The 25,157-nt window shown below is 34.2% G+C and overlaps 1 protein-coding gene across 1 annotated transcript in view; it reads left to right on the top strand.

The window, feature by feature from the left end:
• Window positions 1–3,847: 3,847 nt before the first annotated feature.
• LOC123543127 (phosphatidylinositol 4-phosphate 5-kinase type-1 alpha-like) overlaps window positions 3,848–25,157 on the top strand; it is a 33,910-nt gene continuing 12,600 nt past the window's right edge. The window contains exons 1-15 of the mRNA XM_053532033.1: window positions 3,848–4,058; window positions 5,802–5,833; window positions 6,506–6,631; window positions 7,210–7,340; window positions 7,993–8,110; window positions 8,642–8,794; window positions 10,595–10,654; window positions 11,346–11,585; window positions 12,238–12,315; window positions 13,306–13,402; window positions 19,232–19,349; window positions 20,278–20,410; window positions 21,059–21,146; window positions 22,174–22,227; window positions 23,247–23,291. Of these exons, the coding sequence (XP_053388008.1) occupies window positions 4,028–4,058; window positions 5,802–5,833; window positions 6,506–6,631; window positions 7,210–7,340; window positions 7,993–8,110; window positions 8,642–8,794; window positions 10,595–10,654; window positions 11,346–11,585; window positions 12,238–12,315; window positions 13,306–13,402; window positions 19,232–19,349; window positions 20,278–20,410; window positions 21,059–21,146; window positions 22,174–22,227; window positions 23,247–23,291 (1,504 nt within the window). The 5' untranslated portion in view covers window positions 3,848–4,027. The remainder of the gene's footprint in view (window positions 4,059–5,801; window positions 5,834–6,505; window positions 6,632–7,209; window positions 7,341–7,992; window positions 8,111–8,641; window positions 8,795–10,594; window positions 10,655–11,345; window positions 11,586–12,237; window positions 12,316–13,305; window positions 13,403–19,231; window positions 19,350–20,277; window positions 20,411–21,058; window positions 21,147–22,173; window positions 22,228–23,246; window positions 23,292–25,157) is intronic.

Raw genomic sequence — 25,157 nt, 5'->3', positions numbered from 1 at the left:
TGTTGTAATGGAAATGTTGAAGCTTAAGTCCAGTCACAATGTTCAACGTAAACATGTAGTTTGCAAGTTACTTGCTTAGATAGCCAAGCATCTGTCAATATGACAAAAGATTCTTGCACATCTGTCCAACTGACATTGATTCGTTCTTCTCAAATTTTGTTGCCGTTTTACTATCGCTTATCTGTATACAAATGCCAAATGTAATATACTGGTAGAAAGGTCGTCACATTAGGTTCACAGTGATACCCTGATCATAAAACTGGTTTGTTTGTAGGAGTCGTAGGGGCTTGTTGTCATGATACTGTTCAGGTGTCCAGTTAACAGATTTTTTCGACTTACCTTACATACATTAAGATTTAATATAGAACAGTACATTCCACGTGCGGTCATACTGTCAACATTATTGGTATTGAACAAATAACTGGATCTTGCATCTAACGATACTATGACTTGATTATACGGGTAATATACCAATAAAAAACAAAGACAAATATCAAACAGGGAATGCTACGTACCAAAAACGCAGCCTCCACAAAACGAAACCCACAGCACGTACACGTGCACACCACTCACAAACACACACACAAGCACACACACTCGCACACAGGACAAAACGAAGAAACAAAGGAACACAGCAGGACACCACCTTGGAACAGTCAGTGATAAAAACACAACTGGATATGCTGCTCTTTATAAGCGTTGTCTTTTAACACAGGGTTGGTTTACTTTCCAGAGTTCCACGTATTTGTAGAACTTATTGCGCAAGACCTATATACTCCTTTCAGAAACATGAAAATATCAGTGAATCAATTTGCCGTGCAGAGCAATGCAAGACAAGCTTATAAATAAGTATGTTTGATACAAGTTTAATATATAGAATATCAAGGATATATCACGGTTGAGATATTTTATCATTATTGTAATACACAATTGATATGAACAATTTGTTCATTATGTTAGATAAATTATCAATGTAAGAGATCTGTATTGCCTAACTGCAAATGCAATAGTCCTACTTAGTGACAGTCGACTGAAACAAAGAGAAATGCTTTAGAGATTTGAATAGACAAAACGACAGTAAGTTAACAGTGGGCTCTTTTATTATTTTAATTTATATGAGTTGTAAGTTACGATATTGAAGAGCCTTGTTTAAAAAATCTGTTTGGTAGAATAACAGCAAACTTTTAATTAGATCGTGGGTTATCTGTCAAAACTTGTCATGAGTGTTCACGATCTGTTAGAATTATTTTTATCTCTCCGTCCTGCAAGTGCATCGATTTTGTAAGTATCTTACCAGGACATTGTAGTATGTAAGTTATATACATTCCACATCAATGTCTGTGTCTGAAATTGTTTTGTTGAGCACACTGAAGTCACATAAGATTTTCTATTGTTTTAGTTTATTGTTGTTAATGATTGTACCAAGACTTAATCATCTTAAAATAATGTAATACATATGTAATCATCTTAAGACATGAGAATGATTCGTGTTGGATTTTTGCAAAGAACAGAGTACTTTCTTGCTTTTCGTCATTCACTCGAAATTCAAAACTTGGCAATACCTTAAAAGAAATGATCGGTAAATATATAAATAAATCATATTATGGTGAATGTCATATAGACCTAACTAAACTGAAGGAACCAGCGTGGGAGCCATCTGGTCTAGTCGAGAATAAGAAAAAATCGAGCATAAGACCATCAAAAACTGTTCGAAACCTTGGTGCTACGCTTGATTCGAACATGCACATGGACCATCATGTTAATTCTGTGACTCGAACATGCTACGGCCAAATACGACACGTTGGTCATATTCGACCATATTTGACAACTGAAGCCACAAAAACCCTGATAAACTCGCTTGTGACCTCACGATTAGATTACTGCAATGCTCTTATGTACGGCGTGCCAAAATCAACAACGAGCAAACTGCAAAATGTCCAAAACACAGCTGCACGTCTTATTACGAAAACAACCCGTTTTGAACATATAACACCAATCCTTAAAGATCTTCATTGGCTTCAAATACAAGATAGAATCAAATACAAAATTCTCATTCAAACATTCAAGGCCTTGCATGGACATTCGCCGGTGTATATGAGAGACTTATTGGAGGTGTACGTGCCAACTAGAAATCTGAGGTCAGCAAATGCAGCAACAACCCTTGTGCCACAAAAAAGTCGACTGGTTACCTACGGGGATAGAAGTTTCAGGGTTGCCGCCGCAAAACTATGGAACTCTCTCCCTGACAATCTCAGAAAAGATTCATCACTTAATTCATTCAAAAGAGCTCTCAAAACACACCTTTTCAAAATTTTCTACAACACATAGATACCAACTGTGACTGTTTCTACTCATTATTTTTGTAATACAGAACTACAGCAACTGATTCGTCGCTGACGAAGGTCTCTTAACTGTACAATTCATCATGTAATTAACTAAATTGACAATCCACCTTTTATTTCATCATGTCACATTTTAAGGGTTATGACGTTCTATGTGTGTGTTTTTCGCAAGACTTGAGTTTCACTTGAAATGTGTGGTATTTCTATCTAAAACAGTACATGATGGCACCATTTACCGGGAGGTTGAACCACTATATGCAGCCCGTCTGGGCGTACCAGATGTTTAAAGCACTGATATTGGCAATAGGGGTAAAACGACCTCGGGGGTGGGGGTGTGGTCATGGCTGTTTGTTACAATAAGGCTTTAAATATTATCATTGTTCATTTATGATATTGTTGTAATAACTATTGTTTTTTTATTATTATGTACAACGCCATTGAAAATATCTTTTATAAAAAAGGCGTTTAATCAAATTGTTCAGTTTCAGTTTTGTGATTGCATATGTCATGTTTTGTTATTTTCCTACATATCTGCGATGTGTCACATGTTTAATTGTAAAGCGCCTTTGAACGTATATTACATATGAAAAGGGCGCTCAACAAATCTGGTATAATAATAATAATAATAATAGTCGCGTAATGGCTGCCAGGCATTTGAACACTAATTTTTCACTTGGCATGGCAACAGAGGTGTAAATTAAAGCTAGCTTCTGTTTAAATTGCATTGTGGATTTATTTGTGACATTTCGGTAGAAAAATGAGAGAGTAGGTTGTATTTGGTGAAGTGAATCTCAATTGTAGTATGAGTAGTACTTCCAGGTCACAGCAGTGTGATTTTGATGTCAGTTTACAGTAAGCAAATGTGACCAGAGAAATCTCTCTTAGAAGATACATGACCCCTACTTTTCTCTTCATTTTATATCAGTTTTACCATAACTCTTTAAAATGAGGTAAGGATGTGTTCTCTGAAATGGGTCTAGCTATGTTTGGTAGCTCTTTAAAAAATGTCAGTTTTATATAGAATATATAGGGAAAACTATTTACCTGGTTGTGACCTATAATGATATCGTATATGCTTTATGCACAAGGAATTTTGACTGATACATGATAAAAATGTTGATTTTGTGCTTCCCGTATTGAGAGCAATTTACTATATTTAAGAACAACTTTACCTTAGGGAAAAGCGTAAATTTATTTCCCGAGTTGAGACCTAAGGACTGTTTACACCAAATAGGAAGTGGCTCCAAAAAACACATATATTCGCAGACCAATGTACCACTGTCAACTGTGAAAAATATTGTTTATAATTTGTAAGAAAACTATAAATGAATTTCTAATCTTTGAAATGCTCTTAAGGTTTCAAGATTTTATTCTTTATATGAAATAAAGCAGAAACTGAATTATTATAATGTTACCAAGACGCCCACACGGTTAAAATTTGGCATTGTCACACCTAAATCGGATGTTATATCAAGGGCAAATTTTACACCCACACCGTGCTTTTACGCATGCGCACATTGACCGAGACACCCAAAGAATTTGGCATAAAATATTTAGAATTTTAATGAAAATAGGAAGCGTTTCTTCACACCAGTGCATTCTTAGAATTAGCCCCACGGTAAAATACACTATGACCTGAGAGGCTGCAAAAAAAACTGAAGCGATCGAGGCAGTAAACGTACAAAATGGCGACGGAAAATGAACTCGAATTGACAGGTGATTTTTTTCACTAACAAAATTATTATGGCTGTCGTTCTTTTTTTTTAACTTCCTCCTGAACAAAAATACGTATATGGTCTGGAGACACGTCCAGGAGAGTACACTTGGATATTTTATTACATGATATATGATAATAGCCTATTGGTTGAATAAATAAAAAAGGAAGTGTCTAGTGGATGCATTGGTCGAGAGGGCCAAGACGCTTTCCTACTGAGGTGAAGGTCCTGGGTTTGATTCCTGGCTACTTGCACTGTGGTGTGTCCATATGGGCAAGGCACTTTATCACAGTTGCCTCAGTCGACCCAGCTGTAAATCATACTAAATGGGGAATTGGGTACCAGGAAATTGCTTGGGGTAAGGTATAACTGGTCATAACTGTTTTAAAATAGGGTCGCTCTACAAAGCGACCGTAATTAAAATTTACCTTTTCAGGAGTCCGTAACTCTACATTTAGAAGTAGAGGTATGAATCCATACTTCTTAAACTGTTATGGGTACAGACCTCCTTTGCCCAGATATTTAGTGTTATTTATACACTTTTATCAAATTACAAATACGATTACAACAATCACCTTAAATTTGAATCTAAATAGTTCACAGACACCAGCATTCACCCAATTGTTAACAGTTGTCTTTTGAACTGTAAATAACAAAGGAACACCAAACTTTCATAAATTAATTTTTTTTTGCAAATAAACAATCAAATAAAATTCAACCAATATTCAGCCAAAACTCGAATCTAAACTTCACAGATACCAATATTCGCCCAATTGGTAAGTTCTCTCAAAATGATCTTAAATTATGTTGTGACAAACCATTTGTATTAATAGTTAGAGTACTTTGTTTTCAGAACACGTTGATACTATAATTTATTGATTATAGTACTTACTTACAAGTGATAGTTAATTGATTCTAAAATAAACTGTTCCATGCAGATTATTTATTGTAAAATAACAGCATAGATGGGTAATAATTAAAAATTACTAAAATTTATGTACCAAAACTCAAGTAAGAATAGAGTGAAATATTGATATAATTGAGCTCTTATATAATGAAAAGAAAGGGAATAAGGTGAAAGAAATGAAGTTAGACTTGTAATAGAATTTAAAATGAAAGTTAATAAATAAAGATAATTTCCTTAATTACCTTCCTTTAAATGTTCAGCATCTGTAATTAATTTATTGTAAGAAAATACAAAACGTATTTGCAAATAAATATTTTATTAAAAATGTTGTTTTCTTGAATTATATTTGTGTGACATCATTGCATTTCTTACGGATTTTCTTACTATTTTTAGTAAGTCAGCAGCTGGAAAACATTTGAATTGCCATACCAGGAAATTGTGATTCATGAATACTGTTAAATGTAGTTAAAGATTAATCAAAACAAATCAAAAGTTTAAGAGTACTTAACTGTCTGTTCCTGATGCACTTAATTTGATTTGAACAAAAAAGTTAAACTTGGACCACTTAAGTGATATATAAGAAACAATTTCACACAAAGACATTAATTGGAACATAGTGGGGTAAATATCTTTATATTCTTGTTGGTATTTGTGAGGCAACACACATATAAGAAAAAGTGATATCACAAGAGTCATTATCACATATTGTGAGTCAATATCGCTTTTTGCGGACCTGCACGTGCAACCCTTTCGACCAAACCAATGAGCCATTTGAGAAGGGTATATAATAATGATTTCTCAGTAGAAGTTATAAATTTATGTATGTTTTACTTTCAGGTATAAGACAGATGAAAACCCAAGTCTCTGAGGTATGTTGTTTCGTTTATCTCTGATTATTTCATATATGGGCAATAACGTAATATACTGCTGCTGCTGCCTTATTTGAAGCTTATTATTCCACACCTCCCCCAATTATTTTTCTGAGCATACAGCTGCAGCTGTTCACTATTCAGTCAGTATCTTTTTCGTAAGTACCCCTTTTAAAAGTTATTGGTTCTGTCCAAATTGAAAGATGGACAAGTTCATGATAGAAATTTAGTAGGGTAATGGTTAAAAAGAACTCTGTATAAAATGTATATCTGATAAGACATGTTTCGGGTGGGTTACTCAGTTTGGGACACTTCTCCGGCTCTTCTGGTGTACTTCACTGCAAAATAATGTAATACAAAGGGCCGCTGTCATGTAATTTTCATAAATTCAACAAAATCATATTATTGCAAACAATATATGCTAGTAACTTTTAGAAATCCACAGCAGTTTACAACCTACATAAATTTCATAACTGTTTACATAACTTTAGAAAAAATTGTGGAGGCCTCACAATTAGCGTTATGTCCAGACGATCAGTTATAACAATGTCAACAGCTTTGTGTGTATTCATGAGGGGAAAGCTATTGATAATAAATGGTAAATTATTTCAATGAATGATGCCAGGAACCAGATTTACGGTGTTATGTAATGTATTGAGATTTATTTTGCAGGGTGGTCAGTCAGAAACAGAACATGGCAGCAAGACAGCGGGAACCGGAGCTGTACCGAAGGAACGTGAAAGGAAGATCGGACATAGAAGAGTGGACGAGAAGACAGGAACTGTCACATATAAAAAGGTAGAGATTTAATACTTAGTTTAAGGTAAACATTTCACACCAGCATGTATAGGGTCAATGTAAATATATTGTACTAAAGTCAGTGGTTAATCAGTTTTTGAAACAGTTGTAATAATGAATAATAATTTCTGAAGGCAGCATTTATGGAATTTTTTAATGTACCAGTGGCACTCTTCAAATTAACTGCCTAATTTTAGGAATAATCATTACTGGTTTTATTAACTCACATCACTTTGTTACTATATTTTATGTATCTCGGCAACAAATTTTAAAAAAAATATTTGTCCTGATGAAGGCCTTTCTAAAAATTATTTAATTAATTTGCCTGAAATGGTGTTATGATGTGTTGTTACTGCTACTGTCCTTAGCAAAGTTTGTAAAACAGGTAGAAACATTTAGATATACTTCATAGCTGCTATATATATGTATTTTAAAAATCAGAAATTAGTTGATATGTTACATAATATGTTATTTTTCCTGTATTGAAATGAAAACATTGGTATGGAGAAATATTGACATTTTAGGTTCCATTGTAACTTGACAAAGTTTAAAAATGTGTATCAAATTTTGTGTTTCAGAAACCAACCAGTGAGTTGATGGCCGCCATACAGTTAGGAATCGGACAAAGTGTGGGTGGTTTGTCATCTAAACCAGAGAGAGATCTTCTAATGCAAGATTTTGGCGTCGTTCAGAGTGTTTTCTTTCCCAGGTATTATTTTAGAACTTTTCGGCATGCTGTCAAGCTTTTGTTATACTTGTTTATTGCCCATTTTAAATTAGGAAAGTTGTTCTTCGAATACAACTTTGCATAAAAAGAATGAAGAAATTATGTTCATCATCATTATGATTACAACATTCATGCCAACAAGAGTTTTTAAAAAATTATATGAAAACACACAGATTAACTATCCTTAAGATCAGCATGAGTTTGAAATAGTAAGACTTGTGTTATACGCTCGTGTAGCCCGCCCGCTTAGCTCAGTAGGTAGAGCGTTGGTCTATGGATCGCAGGGTCATGAGTTTGATCGCCAGGGGGTGGTGGCGTATGTTCTCCGTGACAATTTGATAAAAGACATTGTGTCTGAAATCATTCGTCCTCCACCTCAGATTCATGCGGGGAAGTTGGCAGTTACTTGCAGAGAACGTGTTGGTACTGGTACAGATTCCAGGAACACTGGTTAGGTTAACTGCCCGCCGTTACATGACTGAAATACTGTTGAAAAACAGCGTTAAACCCAAAACAAACAAACAAAATAAACACTCTTGCCTTATAGAATTTTCTTTATGTGACACATCATTTATTTTGCAATGATATCTATATGGATGAACAAGATGTAAACTTTGTGCTTTCTGTATTTCAGTGAAGGCAGCAACATGACGCCAGCCCATCATTATAGTGATTTTCGTTTTAAGACGTATGCTCCCATGGCTTTTCGTTACTTTCGTGAACTGTTCAACATTCGTCCCGATGATTTTATGGTAAAAAATTTCTTAAAATTCAGTTGTAATTCACCTATGTTGAAATTCTGAAATCAGTTTGAAGTTTAATTGGTTTCAAAACTACTATCAGCGCTGCAGTAAACAGTATTAAAAAGCCACTTGCCGTAAGTAGTCAGTAAGCTAACTTAACAAATCTACTTTCTGTTTTATAATTTACACATAAGCAGCCACATAATGTCTTCTTAAGGTAGTGGACCTGAAGTGACAATCCACAGATTATGTATTCTCCGATCCTATCCAGTGTAGTATTTGAAAGATGTTCAGTGATTTGTTTATTGTGGCCCTATAGTATCCATCTTATAACGATATACAAAGATCAAAGAGTGTATTTAATTCCCTTTGAAATACTGTCGGTTGAATATGGTCATAAGCCTGAAGTACAGTTTCTTTCTGCAGTTTCCAATGAAGGAAAATTGGCTTTTGAGCAAAATTTTGTAATATGGATGCTTTATATAAAATATTTCAAGGTCTTGATAGAATACTTCAAGGTAGATTGATTATTCATTTCAGTTATCCCTGTGTGATGACTCTCTCACAGAGTTATCTAATCCTGGTGCTGGAGGCAGTATATTCTATATCAGTGAAGATGATGAATTTATTATCAAAACTGCACAACACAAGGAGGCCAACTTTCTCCAGAAATTACTGCCTGGTTATTACATGGTAGAGTTTAAGTTTTATGATATTTTGGTTTTTATGTCATCAATAGTTTTTCTGCAGCTAAAAGTATATCATATTTTGGTAAAAAAACTACATTAGCCTGAAAATCATAAGTAATTATGTCTCCCACCACCCAGTGGTGTGGGAGACATATTGATTTACTCCTGTCTGTGTGTGTGTCTGTCTGTCACAAATCTTGTCTGCACTCTAAGTCGAACATTTCTCATCCGATCTTCACCAAACTTGAACAAAATGTGTTTGCCAATAAGTCCTCGGCCAGGTTTGATAACAAGCCAAATCGGCCCAGGCACTTTGGAATTATGGCCTTTGAATTACCGATAGGCCGGTTACTCAAACATGTGAATTACCAATATGCCACTTACTCCAACACGTAAACAGTATATAAAGACAGACTTACTATTCAGATGATTAGGCACTTGTGGGAGACATGCGCTTTTCTCAAAAGCACCTCTAGTTTTCATTTATATCAACTGTATGTCAATGACTTATGCCATAGATTATTAAAGATGAAGAATATCAAGTTTTATATGCCAAAGTTTTAACATAGGATGATGATTTTAATGTAGTTTATAAATTTATTACCTACCTCATGACTTCCGTTAAGCGGCGTCCCGGCGTAAAATACGCCAGAAATTATGGTCCGTACGCCAATACACAATCTTAGAGGCGTACAAAGGACTTCCGATATTTTCAAAGGACGACAAAATCAATACACCATGACGTAACTTTACTAGAATGACGTAACTAGCTCCGCCCCATAACTAATCAAAGCGGTTTAACACTTGATGATTGACAGCCTCGTAAAAACTGCCGGCAGTGTTTGAAGTGTGTGACAGTGTGAAAGCATCGTGTCTGATAGAGAACGTCTGTAAAGGCTTTGATTAAATTGGTGAAACAAGCTCCTAAGTCGGAAGACAAAGTAACTTAATTATGGAAAATATATCGATAATTTCAGCACAAAAACCTCAGCAAGTAACTTTATTCTTTTAGCAAATGACATTTCACATCCAGTTTAAATTAATACATTTTTTTCCGACCGGTAATAAATTTGCTACTTACTTTGGATTTTCATAAATGATAAATCCTTTTACAGTATTTTTAGAAGAAAAAAAAACACATTCAGTTTGTCTCCTGACCTATTAAAAACTGATATCTTTGACACATTTCGACCAGCACATGGCAGCTGACATCAAAAGGAGTGTCGGCAAAATTTTCCTTTATTGATTTTCTTTGATGTGGGATGAAAGTTAACTGGTTGGGTATTGCCAGGTGAATGACGTAATTTGACATAATTCTACTCCAAGTAAAATGTGCTTCAGATTTTTTTAAGTGGATTTTCGTTTTGTAGCTGAACAACAGTAAGTCTGGTGATTTTAATAAAATGCTGACTGTTGCTATAAATTTAAAAAAACAATAAAATATTTTTTGTTAAATAAGATGTTTTCTAATCAATCTAGTGTTCCTTTTCTCCAAATTCTATTACTTTATGCACTGTTCTGAACCAATTAGTATGATGATAATAGTAATGATTATGATGGTGATGGTATTGAAGGTCACTGTACAAAGTGATAATATGTAGGACTCCAAGAAAATTTAAGAGGGACTCCAAAATCTGTATGTTAGGCAGTCCTGACTTCATGAAATTGGATCCTAATGGAAGCCCTGCCTACCTGTTAGAGAATTTCAAGCATGATGTTTATTTACCCTGTACTTAATATTGGAGAACTCCATGCATGTTATGAGGTTATTATTTACATTTTTGTTTTCACGTTTTGTTTTCAGAATTTGAATCAAAATCAAAGGACGCTTCTACCAAAATTCTACGGGTTATACTGTTATCAGGTGAGTGGAGAAACGTGTTTCCTTATAACTTCTTCAATTTTTATGCCCAGTCAGTTTTCCGAAAATAATTTACCAGAAAAGACGAACCATAGGTGTGGGTCATTTGTGGTTGAGTTGTTAAGGCCGCTGACCTTAAATTGTTTGCCTATCTCTGCTTTGGTTTTGAAACCTCGTCAAATATATAGAATTCTCTAATGTGAGAAATTATCCATCTGGCTTATGGCAGGTTTGTGGTTCTGTTCAGGTGCTTACTGTGCATGAAATAATGCCCCTAGGGCCTTTGGAGACTAACTCCTCTGTGAAAACCTTGAATGACGCCGTATCACCAATAATTGTTTCTGTGTGATGTTAAACGCATTAAAACAAAAAAGGCTAAATGTCTTCAAGCTAACTGTGATCATTCCTGTATTTTTCATACCAAAATGGAAATGACTCACAATTCAAATCTAGTCTTTCTGCGTAAAACCATGTTAGGAAAAACAAAGAAATTATGTACCAAGGGTTTCATTAAGGGCCAAGGATGGGGATTTTCCCCTGCTGTAGTGGTCTGTAGCCCTTGCTACTTTTCCCGCAGCAAATACTGTTCCAAGCAGGAGGAGCCCAGAACCTTCTCTACTTCACAACTTCTACTTCCTTCGGTTATGAAACCCCTGATGTATTGAAAAATTCAAACTACATGTTGTATTTTCAGTGTGGTGGTAAAAATATCCGCTTTGTAGTCATGAACAACATTCTACCTTCTGTCGTGAAAATGCACGAGAAATATGACCTGAAAGGCAGTACGCACAAAAGAAAGGCGTCGAAAAGTGAGCGGGCGAAAAGTTCTCCGACCCTAAAGGATCTGGACTTCAATGAGATACACCCAGAAGGTCTAATGTTAGAGAAGGACACATACGAGGCATTAATAAGAACTATACAGCGGGACTGTAGAGTAAGTTGGAAGTTGTACATACCTGTCATACCTTTCTCACATGAAAGATGGTATATAATTTATTTGTTTAAGCCCAGTATCTTTTGAAAGAAATTCTTTATTAAACTTATTTTGCCATTTTATATTGGTTAATATAACTCAAATGTGTTACTCCATATATTTGATTATTGTATAAACCTTTCAGTGTTTCTAGTCCAATTTCATTTTGCCATGTGATATTTACTTTTATTTCAAACAGTTTACAATTTGTTGTACACTGAGTCAGCCTCTTTCATACACGAACATACATGGGCTGTCACTAATGTAATTGATTAGCCAGACTGTTTTATACATGGATTATCACCTATGTGTATGATTTGTCAGTCTGTTGTAAAAATGGACATACATGGACTGTTATGTCTATGGCATGTATGTACTACTGTAAAATCATTTAATTTTATGGGCATGAAATTTCGTGGTTTTGGTCAAAACGGCATTTCGTGGGGATATGAATTCGTGGATTTCAACTTTTGAACAAAAAAATGAATGGGAATTTTACTTTCTCATTGGGATTAGATTTCATGGATTAACTCAACCACAAAATAAACGAAAATTAGTCCCCCACGAATATCAACGATTTCACAGTATATGATTGATTATTGTATATTTTCAGGTTTTAGAAAGTTTTAAAATCATGGATTATAGTTTATTGGTAGGAATCCACAATCTAGATATAGCTAAAAAAGAAAAGGTAAGGGTTGAAATAATATTATAATATATATAATAATGTTAATCAACAATTGTTTTTGTAATAGCCTTATAGATATGAAAAACACATGCTCATCAAAGGTCAAGGTCACAGTGACCTTTCAGACTGAGAATGGTGTTGGCTCAGTACCTGGTTGGCTCAGAACCTGGAGAATGCTTTTGTCTGTTGTAGTCGAACTTGATAGAATGAATGCCTTATGTCAGCAGGTGATACCTTTTTGCTTGGGCACCAGGGTCACATTGACCCTGGAAACTGATAATTATCAAAATTTATAGGATGATATTCTGTGGGGCTCAGATATTCAAAGGGTCAAGGTCACTGTGATCTTGAGACTGATTACAATGCCTGATAGATAAATGGAGAATGCTTTGGTCTACAGTTGACAGAATTCAAAACATGATTACCTTAGGTCAGCAAGTGACCCGTGAGAAAGTCAAGGTCATATTCACCTCAAAACTGAACACAGTTTTTAATCAATAAAATGGAGAAAGCTTGAGCGTATGGCTGTCAAAAGTATGACAAATGTGTTGAGTACAAACAGTACTTATTTTAGGGATTCCATTGAATGTAGACAACCAAGCATTATAAGATATGCACCCTTTCTCTTAACAACATGTTTTATAGCATTTATTAGTTTGAAAGAGCTTTGGCATAAACTTATTCAGCAGTTTTAAATGACTTAAACTGAGACTTCATATTAATAATTAGATCTGCCATGAAATGTAGAAGTGTTCGATATATTTTTTAGGGTCAATATTGGCATTTCAGAGTTTTAGGCCCTTGAACTTGGAAGAAAAATCTTATTTCTGTTTACAAAGTGATATGGGGCGGGATTGATGTTTTTCGTTGGCATTTGGGCAAGGTTTGGATCTTCCTGTGGTATGGGGATTGTGTTTGGAATATTGATCACTTTCAGTGATCGCTCTAGTTTATAATCTAATAATCATAAAATTTATTATTTCTTTATTTCAGAGAACAACAGATTCCGCGAGATGTAATGAATCTTCTACGGGTACCAGCAGCGGATTAAGTAGTTCACAGGGAACCAGTTACTCGGAGACTCCAGATGGTAAAACAAGAGGTGGCGGTCACTTTTCTTACTAATATACTAATTGTTTGTCTCACAATAATAAATTTAATGTATAAATAAAGGGGCATCTGTTGCCTAGTGGTTATATCACTGAATTTGAAAAACATGCCCTGGGATTTTTGAATGGTGCTTCAGGGGACTTCTTTCATCTCCAAAAGCTGTTATGTTCTGTATGAACTTAGATTGTGTTGTTGTGACATTAATCCCAACAAAACAACAATTCTGTTTTGTTAAAACAACAATTCTATTTTGTTAAATATACCCTTATTTCATCCACAAGAATAAAAAATGCTTTGAGAAGGAACAGCCTTCAGAAATTTGTCTTCTTAGTCATGGATAAAAAAATTCCTTGATTATTTCAAGCAAGCATGATTATACTGAAACTGCAAGCTACAAAATAAGAGTTATTAAGACAGCGGTGGTCTTTGATACTGTAAACCACTGATTCCCAGTTGTTTTTAGTCTGTTGTATATATGTTTTTATAAGAAAGTTTTTTTAGCATTGGCACTAATTGCCCAGCTTATTGTTAAAGATACCCGTTTTTCACTTAAATATTTGATTTTGTATATACTACAGAAGGTGGAAAATCGTCATAAAAGGTGAAAATTTAAAAAAAAATACTTTAAAAAGTTAATGAAGAAATTAGAGGTGGGCAATAGAAAATGATTTGAAAGAATTATCAAGGTTAATTCTCATCTTCAATAAAACAAATTTGATCTTGAAATAAAATGCTGTTGTAAACTATTACATTTTGTTTCTTTATATAAAAATTGAAAAATTAATGATTTTCCATGTAAATTATTAAATCTGTTTTAATGCCCTAATTATCAGTGTCTTTACAGCAAGATACATCTTTAAACAAATAAAAACATTAATTTTTGTTCTGAATGTCTTTAATATAACTTTTTTGCCTGAATTTCTGATTCACATGGTTATTTCTGGTCTTTTAAAGTCACTTACATAACTTACATGTAATGTCTTTAAAGTTAATCATTATGTGAGCCGTGCCATGAGAAAACCAATTTATAGTGGCTTTGCGACCAGCATGGATCCAGACCAGCCTGCGCATCCATGCAGTCTGGTCAGGATCCATGCTGTTCGCTAACAGTTTCTATAATTGCAATAGGCTTTGAAAGCCACTATGTTGGTTTTCTCATGGCACGACTCATTGTGTTTTGGGTGTGAACTCTGGTACTACAGCACATTGTTCTCACATGTGTGTTATCTGGTTTCTAACACTTCAATCAATACGACTAAATTTTATTAATTCTCGCACTGTATTTTAATTATTGTGTTATTAAAATGTATCTACATTAATATTTTACACCAGTATATATACATGTACCTGTATTGTATTTTTAGCTCGACTATTCGAAGAATAGTCTAGCTATTCTACTCACCCTGGCGTCGGCGTCGGCGTCACACCTTGGTTAAGTTTTTGCATGCAAGTACATACAGCCATCAATTAAAGGCATATAGCTTTGAAACTTATTTTATCTTTTTCTAGGTCAGTTACCAACCTCTCTGGGTCAAGTCCCATAACTCTGACGTATTTTGAGCAAATTATGCCCCCTTTGGGACTTAGAACATTTGGTTAAAGTTTTACATGCAAGTTACTATCTCCAAAACTAATGCAGATATTGATTTGAAACTTCACATGTGTCTTCGGGGTTATAAAACTAGTTGATAGCAGCAAGTCCCATAACTCTGACCTTCATTTTGGCCAAATTATGCCCCCTTTTGGACTTAGAAAATTCTGGTTAAAGTTTTGCGTGCAAGTACATACAGCTCTTTCTAAAAGGCATATAGATTTTAAACTTATTTTTTCTTTTTCTAGATCAATTACCAACCCCACTGGGTCAAGTCCCATAACTCTTACATGTATTTTGGGAAAATTATGCCCCCTTTTAGACTTAGAAAATTTTGGTTAAAGTTTTAGATGCAAGTTACTATCTCCAAAACTAATGCAGATATTGATTTGAAACTTCACATGTGTCTTTGTGGTTATAAAACTAGTTGATAGCAGCAAGTCCCATAACTCTGACCTTCATTTTGGCCAAATTATGCCCCCTTTTGGACTTAGCAAATTCTGGTTAAAGTTTTGCGTGCAAGTACATACAGCTATTACTAAAAGGCATATAGATTTGAAACTTATTTTTTTCTTTTTCTAGATCAATTACTAACCTCACTGGATCAAGTCCCATAACTCTTACATGTATTTTGAGCAAATTATTCCCCTTTTTGGACTTAGAAAATCCTGGTTAAAGTTTTGCGTGCAAGTACATACAGCAATTACTAAAAGGCATATAGATTTGAAACTTTTTTTTTCTTTTTCTAGGTCAATTACCAACCTCACTGGGTCAAGTCCCATAACTCTGGCATGTATTTTGGGCAAATTATGCCCCCTTTTGGACTTTGAAAATTCTGGTTAAAGTTTTACATGCGAGTTTCTATCTCCAAAACTAATGCAGATATTGAATTAAAACTTCACATGTGCCTTAGGGGTTATAAAACTAGTTGATAGCACCAAGTCCCATAACTGATATGCATTTTGGCCAAATTATGCCCCCTTTTGAACTTAAAACTCTTTTAATATTTAACCTTTTTGGGTAATATTTTCCTGCTTCTGGGACAATATTTCGAATAGTCGAGCTTGGCTGTCTTACGGACAGCTCTTGTTATGTGTAATAGCAATCAGTTTAAAACATTATTTAATCCTGTCTGTATTCCTTTATATATGTGGTAGTTATCAGTTTACAATCTGGTATAGTAACTGTCTCTATTCAATATATACGGTAATAATTGATAGTCTCTCTTCCATATATATGGTAATAATTAATAGTCACTATTCCATACATGTGGTAATAATTGATAGTCTCTATTCCATACATATGGTAATAACTGATAGTCTCTATTCCATACATATGGTAATAAATGATAGTCTCTATTCCGTACATACAGTAATAATTGATAGTCTCTATTCGTACATACAGTAATAATTGATAGTCTCTATTCCATACATATGGTAATAATTGATAGTCTCTATTCCATACTTACGGTTATAATTGATAGTCTCTGTTCCATAAATATGGTAATAATTGATAGTCTCTATTCCATACATATGGTCAAAATCAATAGTCTCTATTCCATACATATGGTAATAAATTATAGTCTCTATTCCATACATACGATATAGTAATAAATGATAGTCTCTATTCCACATATGGTAATAATTGATAGTCTCTATTCCATACATACATATGGTTATAATTGATAGTCTCTGTTCCATTAATATGGTAATAATTGATAGTCTCTATTCCATATATATGGTAATAATTGATACTCTATTCCATATATATGGCAATAATTGATAGTCTCTATTCCATACATATGGTAATAATTGATAGTCTCTATTCCATAAATATGGTAATAATTGATAGTCTCTATTCCATATATATATGGTAATAATTGATAGTCTCTATTCCATACATATGGTAATAATTGATAGTCTCTATTCCATATATATGGCAATAATTGATAGTCTCTATTCCATACATATGGTAATAATTGATAGTCTCTATTCCATAAATATGGTAATAATTGATAGTCTCTATTCCATATATATATATGGTAATAAATTGATAGTCTCTATTCCATACATATGGTAATAATTGATAGTCTCTATTCCATACATATGGTAATAATTGATAGTCTCTATTCCATAAATATGGTAATAATTGATAGTCTCTATTCCATACATATGGTAATAATTGATAGTCTCTATTCCATAAATATGGTAATAATTGATAGTCTCTATTCTATATATATATGGTAATAATTGATACTCTCTATTCCATACATATGGTAATAATTGATAGTCTCTATTCCATACATACATGTGGTAATAATTGATAGTCTCTATTCCATATATATGGTAATATTTGATACTCTATTCCATATATATGGCAATAATTGATAGTCTCTATTCCATACATATGGTAATAATTGATAGTCTCTATTCCATAAATATGGTAATAATTGATAGTCTCTATTCCATAAATATGGTAATAATTGGTAATAATTGATAGTCTCTATTCCATAAATATGGTAATAATTGATAGTCTCTGTTCCATAAATATGGTTATAATTGATAGTCTCTGTTCCTTACATACATTAATAATTGATAGTCTCCATTCCATACATATGGTAATAATTGATACTCTCTATTCCATATATATGTTTCTATTCCATACATGACATTGTAGTAGTGATCAATTTTATGGCAATGCATTTATAATTGGGTGTCATTCTGTCTCTATAGACTATATATATACGATTTTAAGTTACACTTATAGAACTACAACTGCACAACACTTAGAGATTCCTTTCTATAAAGGACAAAATAAGTGGGTATTATGGTGTCATTGTACAGTAATCTGGCAGGCAAGGTTACCACCTATAATTCATTGTGAATACTTTCATAGGTTACAATACTTTTTTGTAGTACTATAGATTTAAAGGAGCTTTATAATCTTGATATCTCGCCTACAATTGTATTTACTTTAAATTGCTGAAGTAACAGCTGATACAGGGATAAATATGTTATATAATCCTAGGAAGTAAGTGAGAGGGCTTATAATGCTGGGAAGTAAGTGAGAGAGCTTATAATGCTGGGAAGTAAGTGAGAGGGCTTATAATGCTGGGAAGTAAGTGAGAGAGCTTATAATGCTGGGAAGTAAGTGAGAGGGCTTATAATGCTGGGAAGTAAGTGAGAGGGCTTATAATGCTGGGAAGTAAGTGAGAGGGCTTATAATGCTGGGAAGTAAGTGGGAGGGCTTATAATGCTGGGAAGTAAGTGGGAGGGCTTATAATGCTGGGAAGTAAGTGGGAGGGCTTATAATGCTGGGAAGTAAGTGGGAGGGCTTATAATGCTGGGAAGTAAGTGGGAGGGCTTATAATGCTGGGAAGTAAGTGAGAGGGCTTATAATGCTGGGAAGTAAGTGAGAGAGCTTATAATGCTGGGAAGTAAGTGTGGGGTTATTAATCTGGGAAATAAGTGAATGGTAGTAATGCAGGGAAATAAGGAGTATAATGGGGGAAGTGAAGAGTATTATGGGGGAAGTAAGTGAGAGGTAAAATGTTAGGGAGTTGGTACTAAATAAGTGAGTGGTAGTAATGCAGGGAAGTATGCGAGGAGTTTAATTAGGGGAAATATGTGTGGGGCTGAAATGTGGGAAGTGAGTTGGTAGTATAAGTGAGTGAGGAGGATAATGCTGGGAAGTGAGTGAGAAAGATAATGCTTGGAAGTGAGTGAGGAGGATAATGCTGGGAAGTGAGTAAGGGGGATAATGCTGAGAAGTGAGTGAGGAAGATATTGCTGGGAAGTGAGTGAGGAAGATAATGCTGGGAAGTGAGTGAGGAAGATAATGCTGGGAAGTGAGTGAGTGAGGAGGATAATGCTGGGAAGTGAGTGAGGAGGATAATGCTGGGAAGTGAGTGAGGAGGATAATGCTGGGAAGTAAAGTTGGGGATGGTACTTGGAAGTTAGTGAGGAGTTAATGCTAACAAGTGAGTAGTGTAATTCCAAGAAGTAAGTGAGATAGCTGGGATATAAGTGATCGGTATAAACCTGGGAAGTAAGTGAAGTATATTGTGAAGTAAACAGGGGAAAAATTGCTGAAAAGTACGCAAGTGGTAAAACACTGAAAGTATAAACATTTCTCCAGACAAACCAGTAACAGAATTGAATCTACAGTCAGAAATACTATATGTAGCATGTGCATTAGATAGCTCCTTGTTTTCTTCAGTTGGTCTGGCGCGAGGGAAGTCAATGAGAACCAAGGTGACACAGTATTCCACACCAATGGAATCTATACAGGCAGAAGTACGTGATATGTTAGAGGAGTTTGATGATGATGACATTCCGTAAGTTCTAAAAATATTTTTTATGTTCTGACATTGACTTTAAAATTTGTAGGGTGTGTAAATTTCCCTGATTGCAGGTGATCGCATTGTGTAATTGTTCATGACTGCAGGATGATTACAATGTGTAATTGTTTGGATTGCAGTGTGGTCACAGTGAGTAACTGTCCTTGATTGCTGGGTGATCACAATGTGTTATCTTTCAGATTGCAGGATAATCAGTGTGTAACTGTCCCTAATTGCAAGGTGATCACAATGTGTAATTGTCTGTGATTGCAAGGTGATCACAATGTGTAATTGCGAGGTGATCACAATGTGTAATTGCGAGGTGATCACAATGGGTATTTGCCATGTGATCACAATGTGTAATTGCTAAGTGATCACAATGTGTAATTGCTAGGTGATCATATGTATAATTGTCTGTGATTGCAAGGTGATCACAATGTGTAATTGCTAGGTGATCATACCGTGTAATTGTCTGTGATTGCTGGGTAATCACAATGTGTAACACCCACATATTGTTGTTTAATCATGCATGCCATAAACTCTTAGTGTATTTTTGAAAAGCAAAAAAAACATTCTGTCTGAATTTTCTTACTTGCATCAAATGATAAAAGTTGTTGTTTTTTGGACATTTTAGAACATGTCAGACCATGTCTTGTAACTGATTACCTTTGTATAACATATATCCTCAAGTGTTGCAGGGTGACAGATTTTTAGTTTTCTTCTGAAATTATCAGAGATTGTTGTTACTAAGAGGGAAGGGGCCTGGTATATGCGCAAAGAAGAAGAAAACTGATAAATTTCACAGAAACACTACATAATTTGAAAGAAATTTTCTTAGGAGGCTAATGTTACTATTGCAGAAAAAAAGCCAAGATTAGATGTTCTCCAATGTAACAGGCCACTAATTACATTGTCTATATTTCAGACCCGGAGGTATCCCGGCTAAGAACGCGAAGGGTGACAGACTTTTACTCTACCTCGGTATTATAGATATTCTCCAGTGTTATAGGTTCAGGAAGAAGTTTGAACATACATTCAAATCCATGATTGCTGATGGGGTAAGCAAGTTTGAATACACAGTCCAAAATCGACTGGTTATTTTGATATTTCGTTATCTCCAATGGAGTTTCACAGTTTCGATTTTTTTGCTTCTTATTTTATATAAATTAACTTAGAACTTCTGTTTAGGGGCCACCTGTGTGGTCTCTTAGTGCAATATATATCTGTAAAGGGGCCTCCATAGCTAAGCACTTAAGTTTTCTGATTTAGAATCACATGCTCCCTCACTAATGTGAGGATGCCATCTAGCTGGCTTACAGAAGGTCGGTGGTTCTACCCAAGTGTCTGCTAGTGATGAAATAATGCATGGAGGGGCACCTAGAGTCTTGCTCCATCATCAAAGCTGGAAAGTCGCTGTATGACCTTCGTGTTTGTGCAATATTATACCCAACAAAACTATACCTGTACAAGAAGGGATTTGAACCCTTATGCTGGACACAATCGAGTCTGCCTTTGAGACCAGTGTAGATCATGATCAGCCTGCAAATCAGTGCAGTCTAATCAAGATCTACACTGTTTGCCATTCAGTCAGTATCTTTTTGGTGAGCACCCCTTTTAGCAGTTAATGGTACTGACCAAATTGAAAGATGGATAAGTTCATTATAAAAATTCATTAGATTAAGGACATATTCTTCTACTTTTTACAGGACACTATATCAGTGACAAGGCCTAGTTTTTATGCAGAACGATTCCAGAAATTCTTCACAAACACAGTGTTCAAAAAGGCACCATCACGTAAGTATATCCTGGGAATTCCTGGGAAAATAAAATCCCTCCTTTTGTTTCACATAGCTGGATTTAAATGCTTCTTCTTACTGGGAAAGGGTATATGTAATGTCTGTGGTTAAGGTTATTCTAAACCAATGTATATCTTTGCCTGCGAAGGTGCCGTATGACCTACAGTATGTCGATGTGACTCTTAAGTCCAACAAAAGAAATATCTTTGCCTGTAAAATTATTATTTTGATGAAATTTTGTTAATGAAGTGTTAAAGCCTTCTATTTTGTACACACTTTGCTTCACTATGTTAATACAGTGAAATATTGACCACACATTGCTTGTGCCTAACGGCAAAGATATATATTGGTTTACAAAACACATGATCTGAATCATGTAGTAATGTTTTCTTATCAATTCTGAAGATTTGTTTTAAGTCGTTATAAAAAAAAATTCACTTCAAAAGAAATTTGAAAAAAAAAAAAAAAATTCTAGAAGGAATAAAATGTGCAGATTTTACCTTCGTAATTCATTGAAGGCCAGTAGATCTAGTAGAATAACACATCTAGTAAATTTTAATGCAGATGGTCATTTATTTATTACCTTTTCTTGTTAAATGCTTCCATGTTTCTTATACTGAATTCCAAAGTTTCAGTGCTAGTATTTTTTCAGCGTCTGAAAATCAATCCAGACATATGGGATGAAAAAAATCCTCATTTTTTCAAGCACCAGATTTCTTGAACATCATTGCCCCAATTATTTTTTATATACTTGACAAAGTTATAATAGGCTCCTCCTACATTATATATGACAAATGTAAAATTATATTTCTTTTTTATTGCTGTATCATACACTCTGTAGGTTATAAACATTTTACTTATAATCATAGATTATTTTACATGCTATTTTTAGCTAACATTATATAATAGTAAATCTAAAATCTAGTGACAACCTTCAATTTTTCATATGTTTGCATATTTTATAAATTCTTAAGATATACTGGCATTACATACATATTTTTTAATTGGTATATTTTGTATACAAGTGGAGCAGCCCACTTTCAAAGCGACCCAACGATTTCGGAAACTTGTTGGACTAGGTATTGTCTATTATATGTATCTTTCATTGCTGGAGATTTCAAGGGCATCTTGACTCTACGTTTCTATGTTTAAATCGTACACTTCTACATTTAACGTCTTTTTTGACGATTTCTCACAAGTTCAAAGACATTTAAGAAAATTATTCTTTGCATATTATAATGCACTTTGGTTCGATATTTGGTTTTATCTATATTGATAGCACTCAGTGTTAAGATATTTATATACCTGACACCTCTACAGTCCTCAGTAAGCAGAACAGAAGAGTTAATTTTGTGGAATAAGGGTATACATGCTAAATAACAAGGGAATATATATATATATATAGAAGAGTTCATTTCATTAATTAAGGGTACATAAGGTAAATGACAAGAGAATATTTAAAGAGGGGAACTGTTACCTATCATATCAAATTTAAATGTGCATTAATTATTTTTATATTATTTATGAAAGCTGGTACAAGAGCTGACAGCTTAGTTAGTAGGACAGTCTACATGGACTACCTCCCTTTGCTAATCAAATTGAGCCATGCCATGAGAAAACCAACATATTATGTTTGTGACCAGCATGGATCCAGACCAGCCTGCACATCCACACAGTTTGGTCAGGATCCATGCTGTTCACTTTCAAAGCTATTAGAGAAACAGTTTGCGAACAGCATGGATCTTGACCAGACTGTGCGGATGCGCAGATTGGTCTGGATCCATGCTGGTCGCAAACTCACTATGTTGGTTTTCTCATGGCGCGGCTCAAACGTTTTGAGGTAAATTTAGAAATGAAAGAGTTTTAATTAGATTTGTTTCAGTTTGATTATTTCTTTTCTTAGGTTTGATAATGTTGTACTTTAACTTGTATGTTACTAACCAATAATATTTTATTTCACATTCTGGGACTCAAAATAAGTTATTTTTCTACATTTTTTACTGCTATGAATTCTTTAAACATTTGTTTTAGGTGAATCCAATGAAAAGAAATATTTTGTGTAGGATGGAGTTACTGTTCTTGTTTCTGTTATATGTAGGTGGTCACACGTGGATGGGGATAGGCGATTTTAAAGGTTCTAACGGTAAAACACCGGTTGACCAACCTATACAAAAACCCTTCAATTTCTCTCTTACCATGGCTTTGTTATAATGATACCAATGCATTTTGCCACTTTCTCCTTCAAATTTGCATTATTTTGATAATACCTGATGAAGGTACATAAAAACAAAAGCCACAGTGCGAAAACCTGTGTTAGAGCTTTGCAGTCAACAAAGATCAAGGTCTATGCACATCCATAATGTTCTTTTATCAATTCCAGTACTTTTATGTAACTGATAAGCATACAGTATGGATCCAGGACAGACTGCACGGATATGCAGACTAATCTTGGATCGTTACTGGTCTCAAAGCTGTAACATTGGTTTTTGCACATATTTGCTCAGATGAATACTTCTTAAGTTAATTTAGTTTTTTTTTTGAGTGCTAATGTTATTTTATTTTATTTTTCTCATCCAATCTGCCATGTTTAATGAAACCCAGGTCAGAGGTTGGAAACCAGTCTGATAACTAAGGCGTCTGATTGGTCAATTCTGAGCTCAGTTTAGAAATAGACCAATGACGAGCTTCAGTAATGACACTGGTCTCCAAACTTGATTTTATAATCTTGGAAGCAGATAAATACTTATTTTTAAACTTTTATCCATAAAATTGAGTTATTTAACATGGTTATTAATTTAACAAAGCGCCATTAAAATGTATGTGGGTTGTTATTATGAATGAACTTAATGCAGTGAAGTAATACACTTGCCATAATACCAAAAATTGGTTGAAGTTTTCGCTATGAAACTTAAAAGAAATGTACAGTTACTCTAAAGCTGGCAGTTTTTTTTTATGGATTTTTCAGTCAGTTTTGTAGGGGGGAAAAACCAAGTAGTTTACAGATAAATAAAGATTATTTTTGTAAGTTTATTGTAAATGAGCCTATGAAATAATAAGGTGGAGTTTGCTATGAAATCTGCCATTGAATATGCGTCATGTAGATATGTAAACATTTGAATGAGTTCACTTGGTTTCACAAAATTTGGACTACTTTTTCTCTTGAGTGGGACTACTTTTTCTTTGAGTGGGACTTCTTTTTGTCTGTGTCGGACTACTTTTTCTCAGAGTCAGACTACTTTTTTCTCTTAGTCTGACTATTTTTTCACTGAGTCAGAATATTTTCAGCTGAAATTACATCGTTTACAATGTTTATCTTAAAGCTAAGACATTTCGACGCTGTAAGTTTTGCCTGGCTATGTTGTTAACAGTGTTTCTTTCTCTTAGATTTTTTTATAAAGTTTTGAATGCACCATTGTTGAAGACCCCCATATATTTATCCGCCATGTTTGACCTATATTAGCCTTTTTGCAGACATTTTGCTTTTTTACATATTCATCGCTGCTATTGATTTGGTAAAATGCATTTTTGATAATGTTTTTTTTTTCTTTTTGAAGTTTATTTTATAATGCAACCACAGCAGACCCTTACTATATCAAAATTAGGTCTTAGAACACATTTATTTAAATATTATTTTATACTGACGCCTTCTCACATCTGTAGTGAAATAGTTTAGTAATTTAGTAACTTTTAAAGAGATTTGCTTGTGCTAATTGACAGCGGAAATGTTTCAAATAACACTTTAATTTTTCTGTACTTAGTTTTTTGAAGATGGTAATCTGTAATTGTTTATTGTAGTTTAGTATTATTTTAAAGGGAGCAACTGTCAATTCATCTTGAGGTTAAGTTCCTTGATTTTTCGAAAAATGAAAAATAATTGTGTAGATTGTTTGGCTGTATAGGACCGATAGGCCAGCAAAATAAGGTGATAGTAGTCAGTGAAAAGTCTGGCAGCAGTCCGAGCATTTGTACATATTTCTCTAGGAATGAAAAACAAGGATAAAAATATTTT

The sequence above is a fragment of the Mercenaria mercenaria genome, chromosome 19 (assembly GCF_021730395.1).
Source record: "Mercenaria mercenaria strain notata chromosome 19, MADL_Memer_1, whole genome shotgun sequence".
NCBI lineage: Eukaryota > Metazoa > Mollusca > Bivalvia > Venerida > Veneridae > Mercenaria > Mercenaria mercenaria.
The sequence above is the reverse complement of the archived record's forward strand: the minus strand, read 5'-3'. Positions and strand labels throughout refer to the sequence as shown.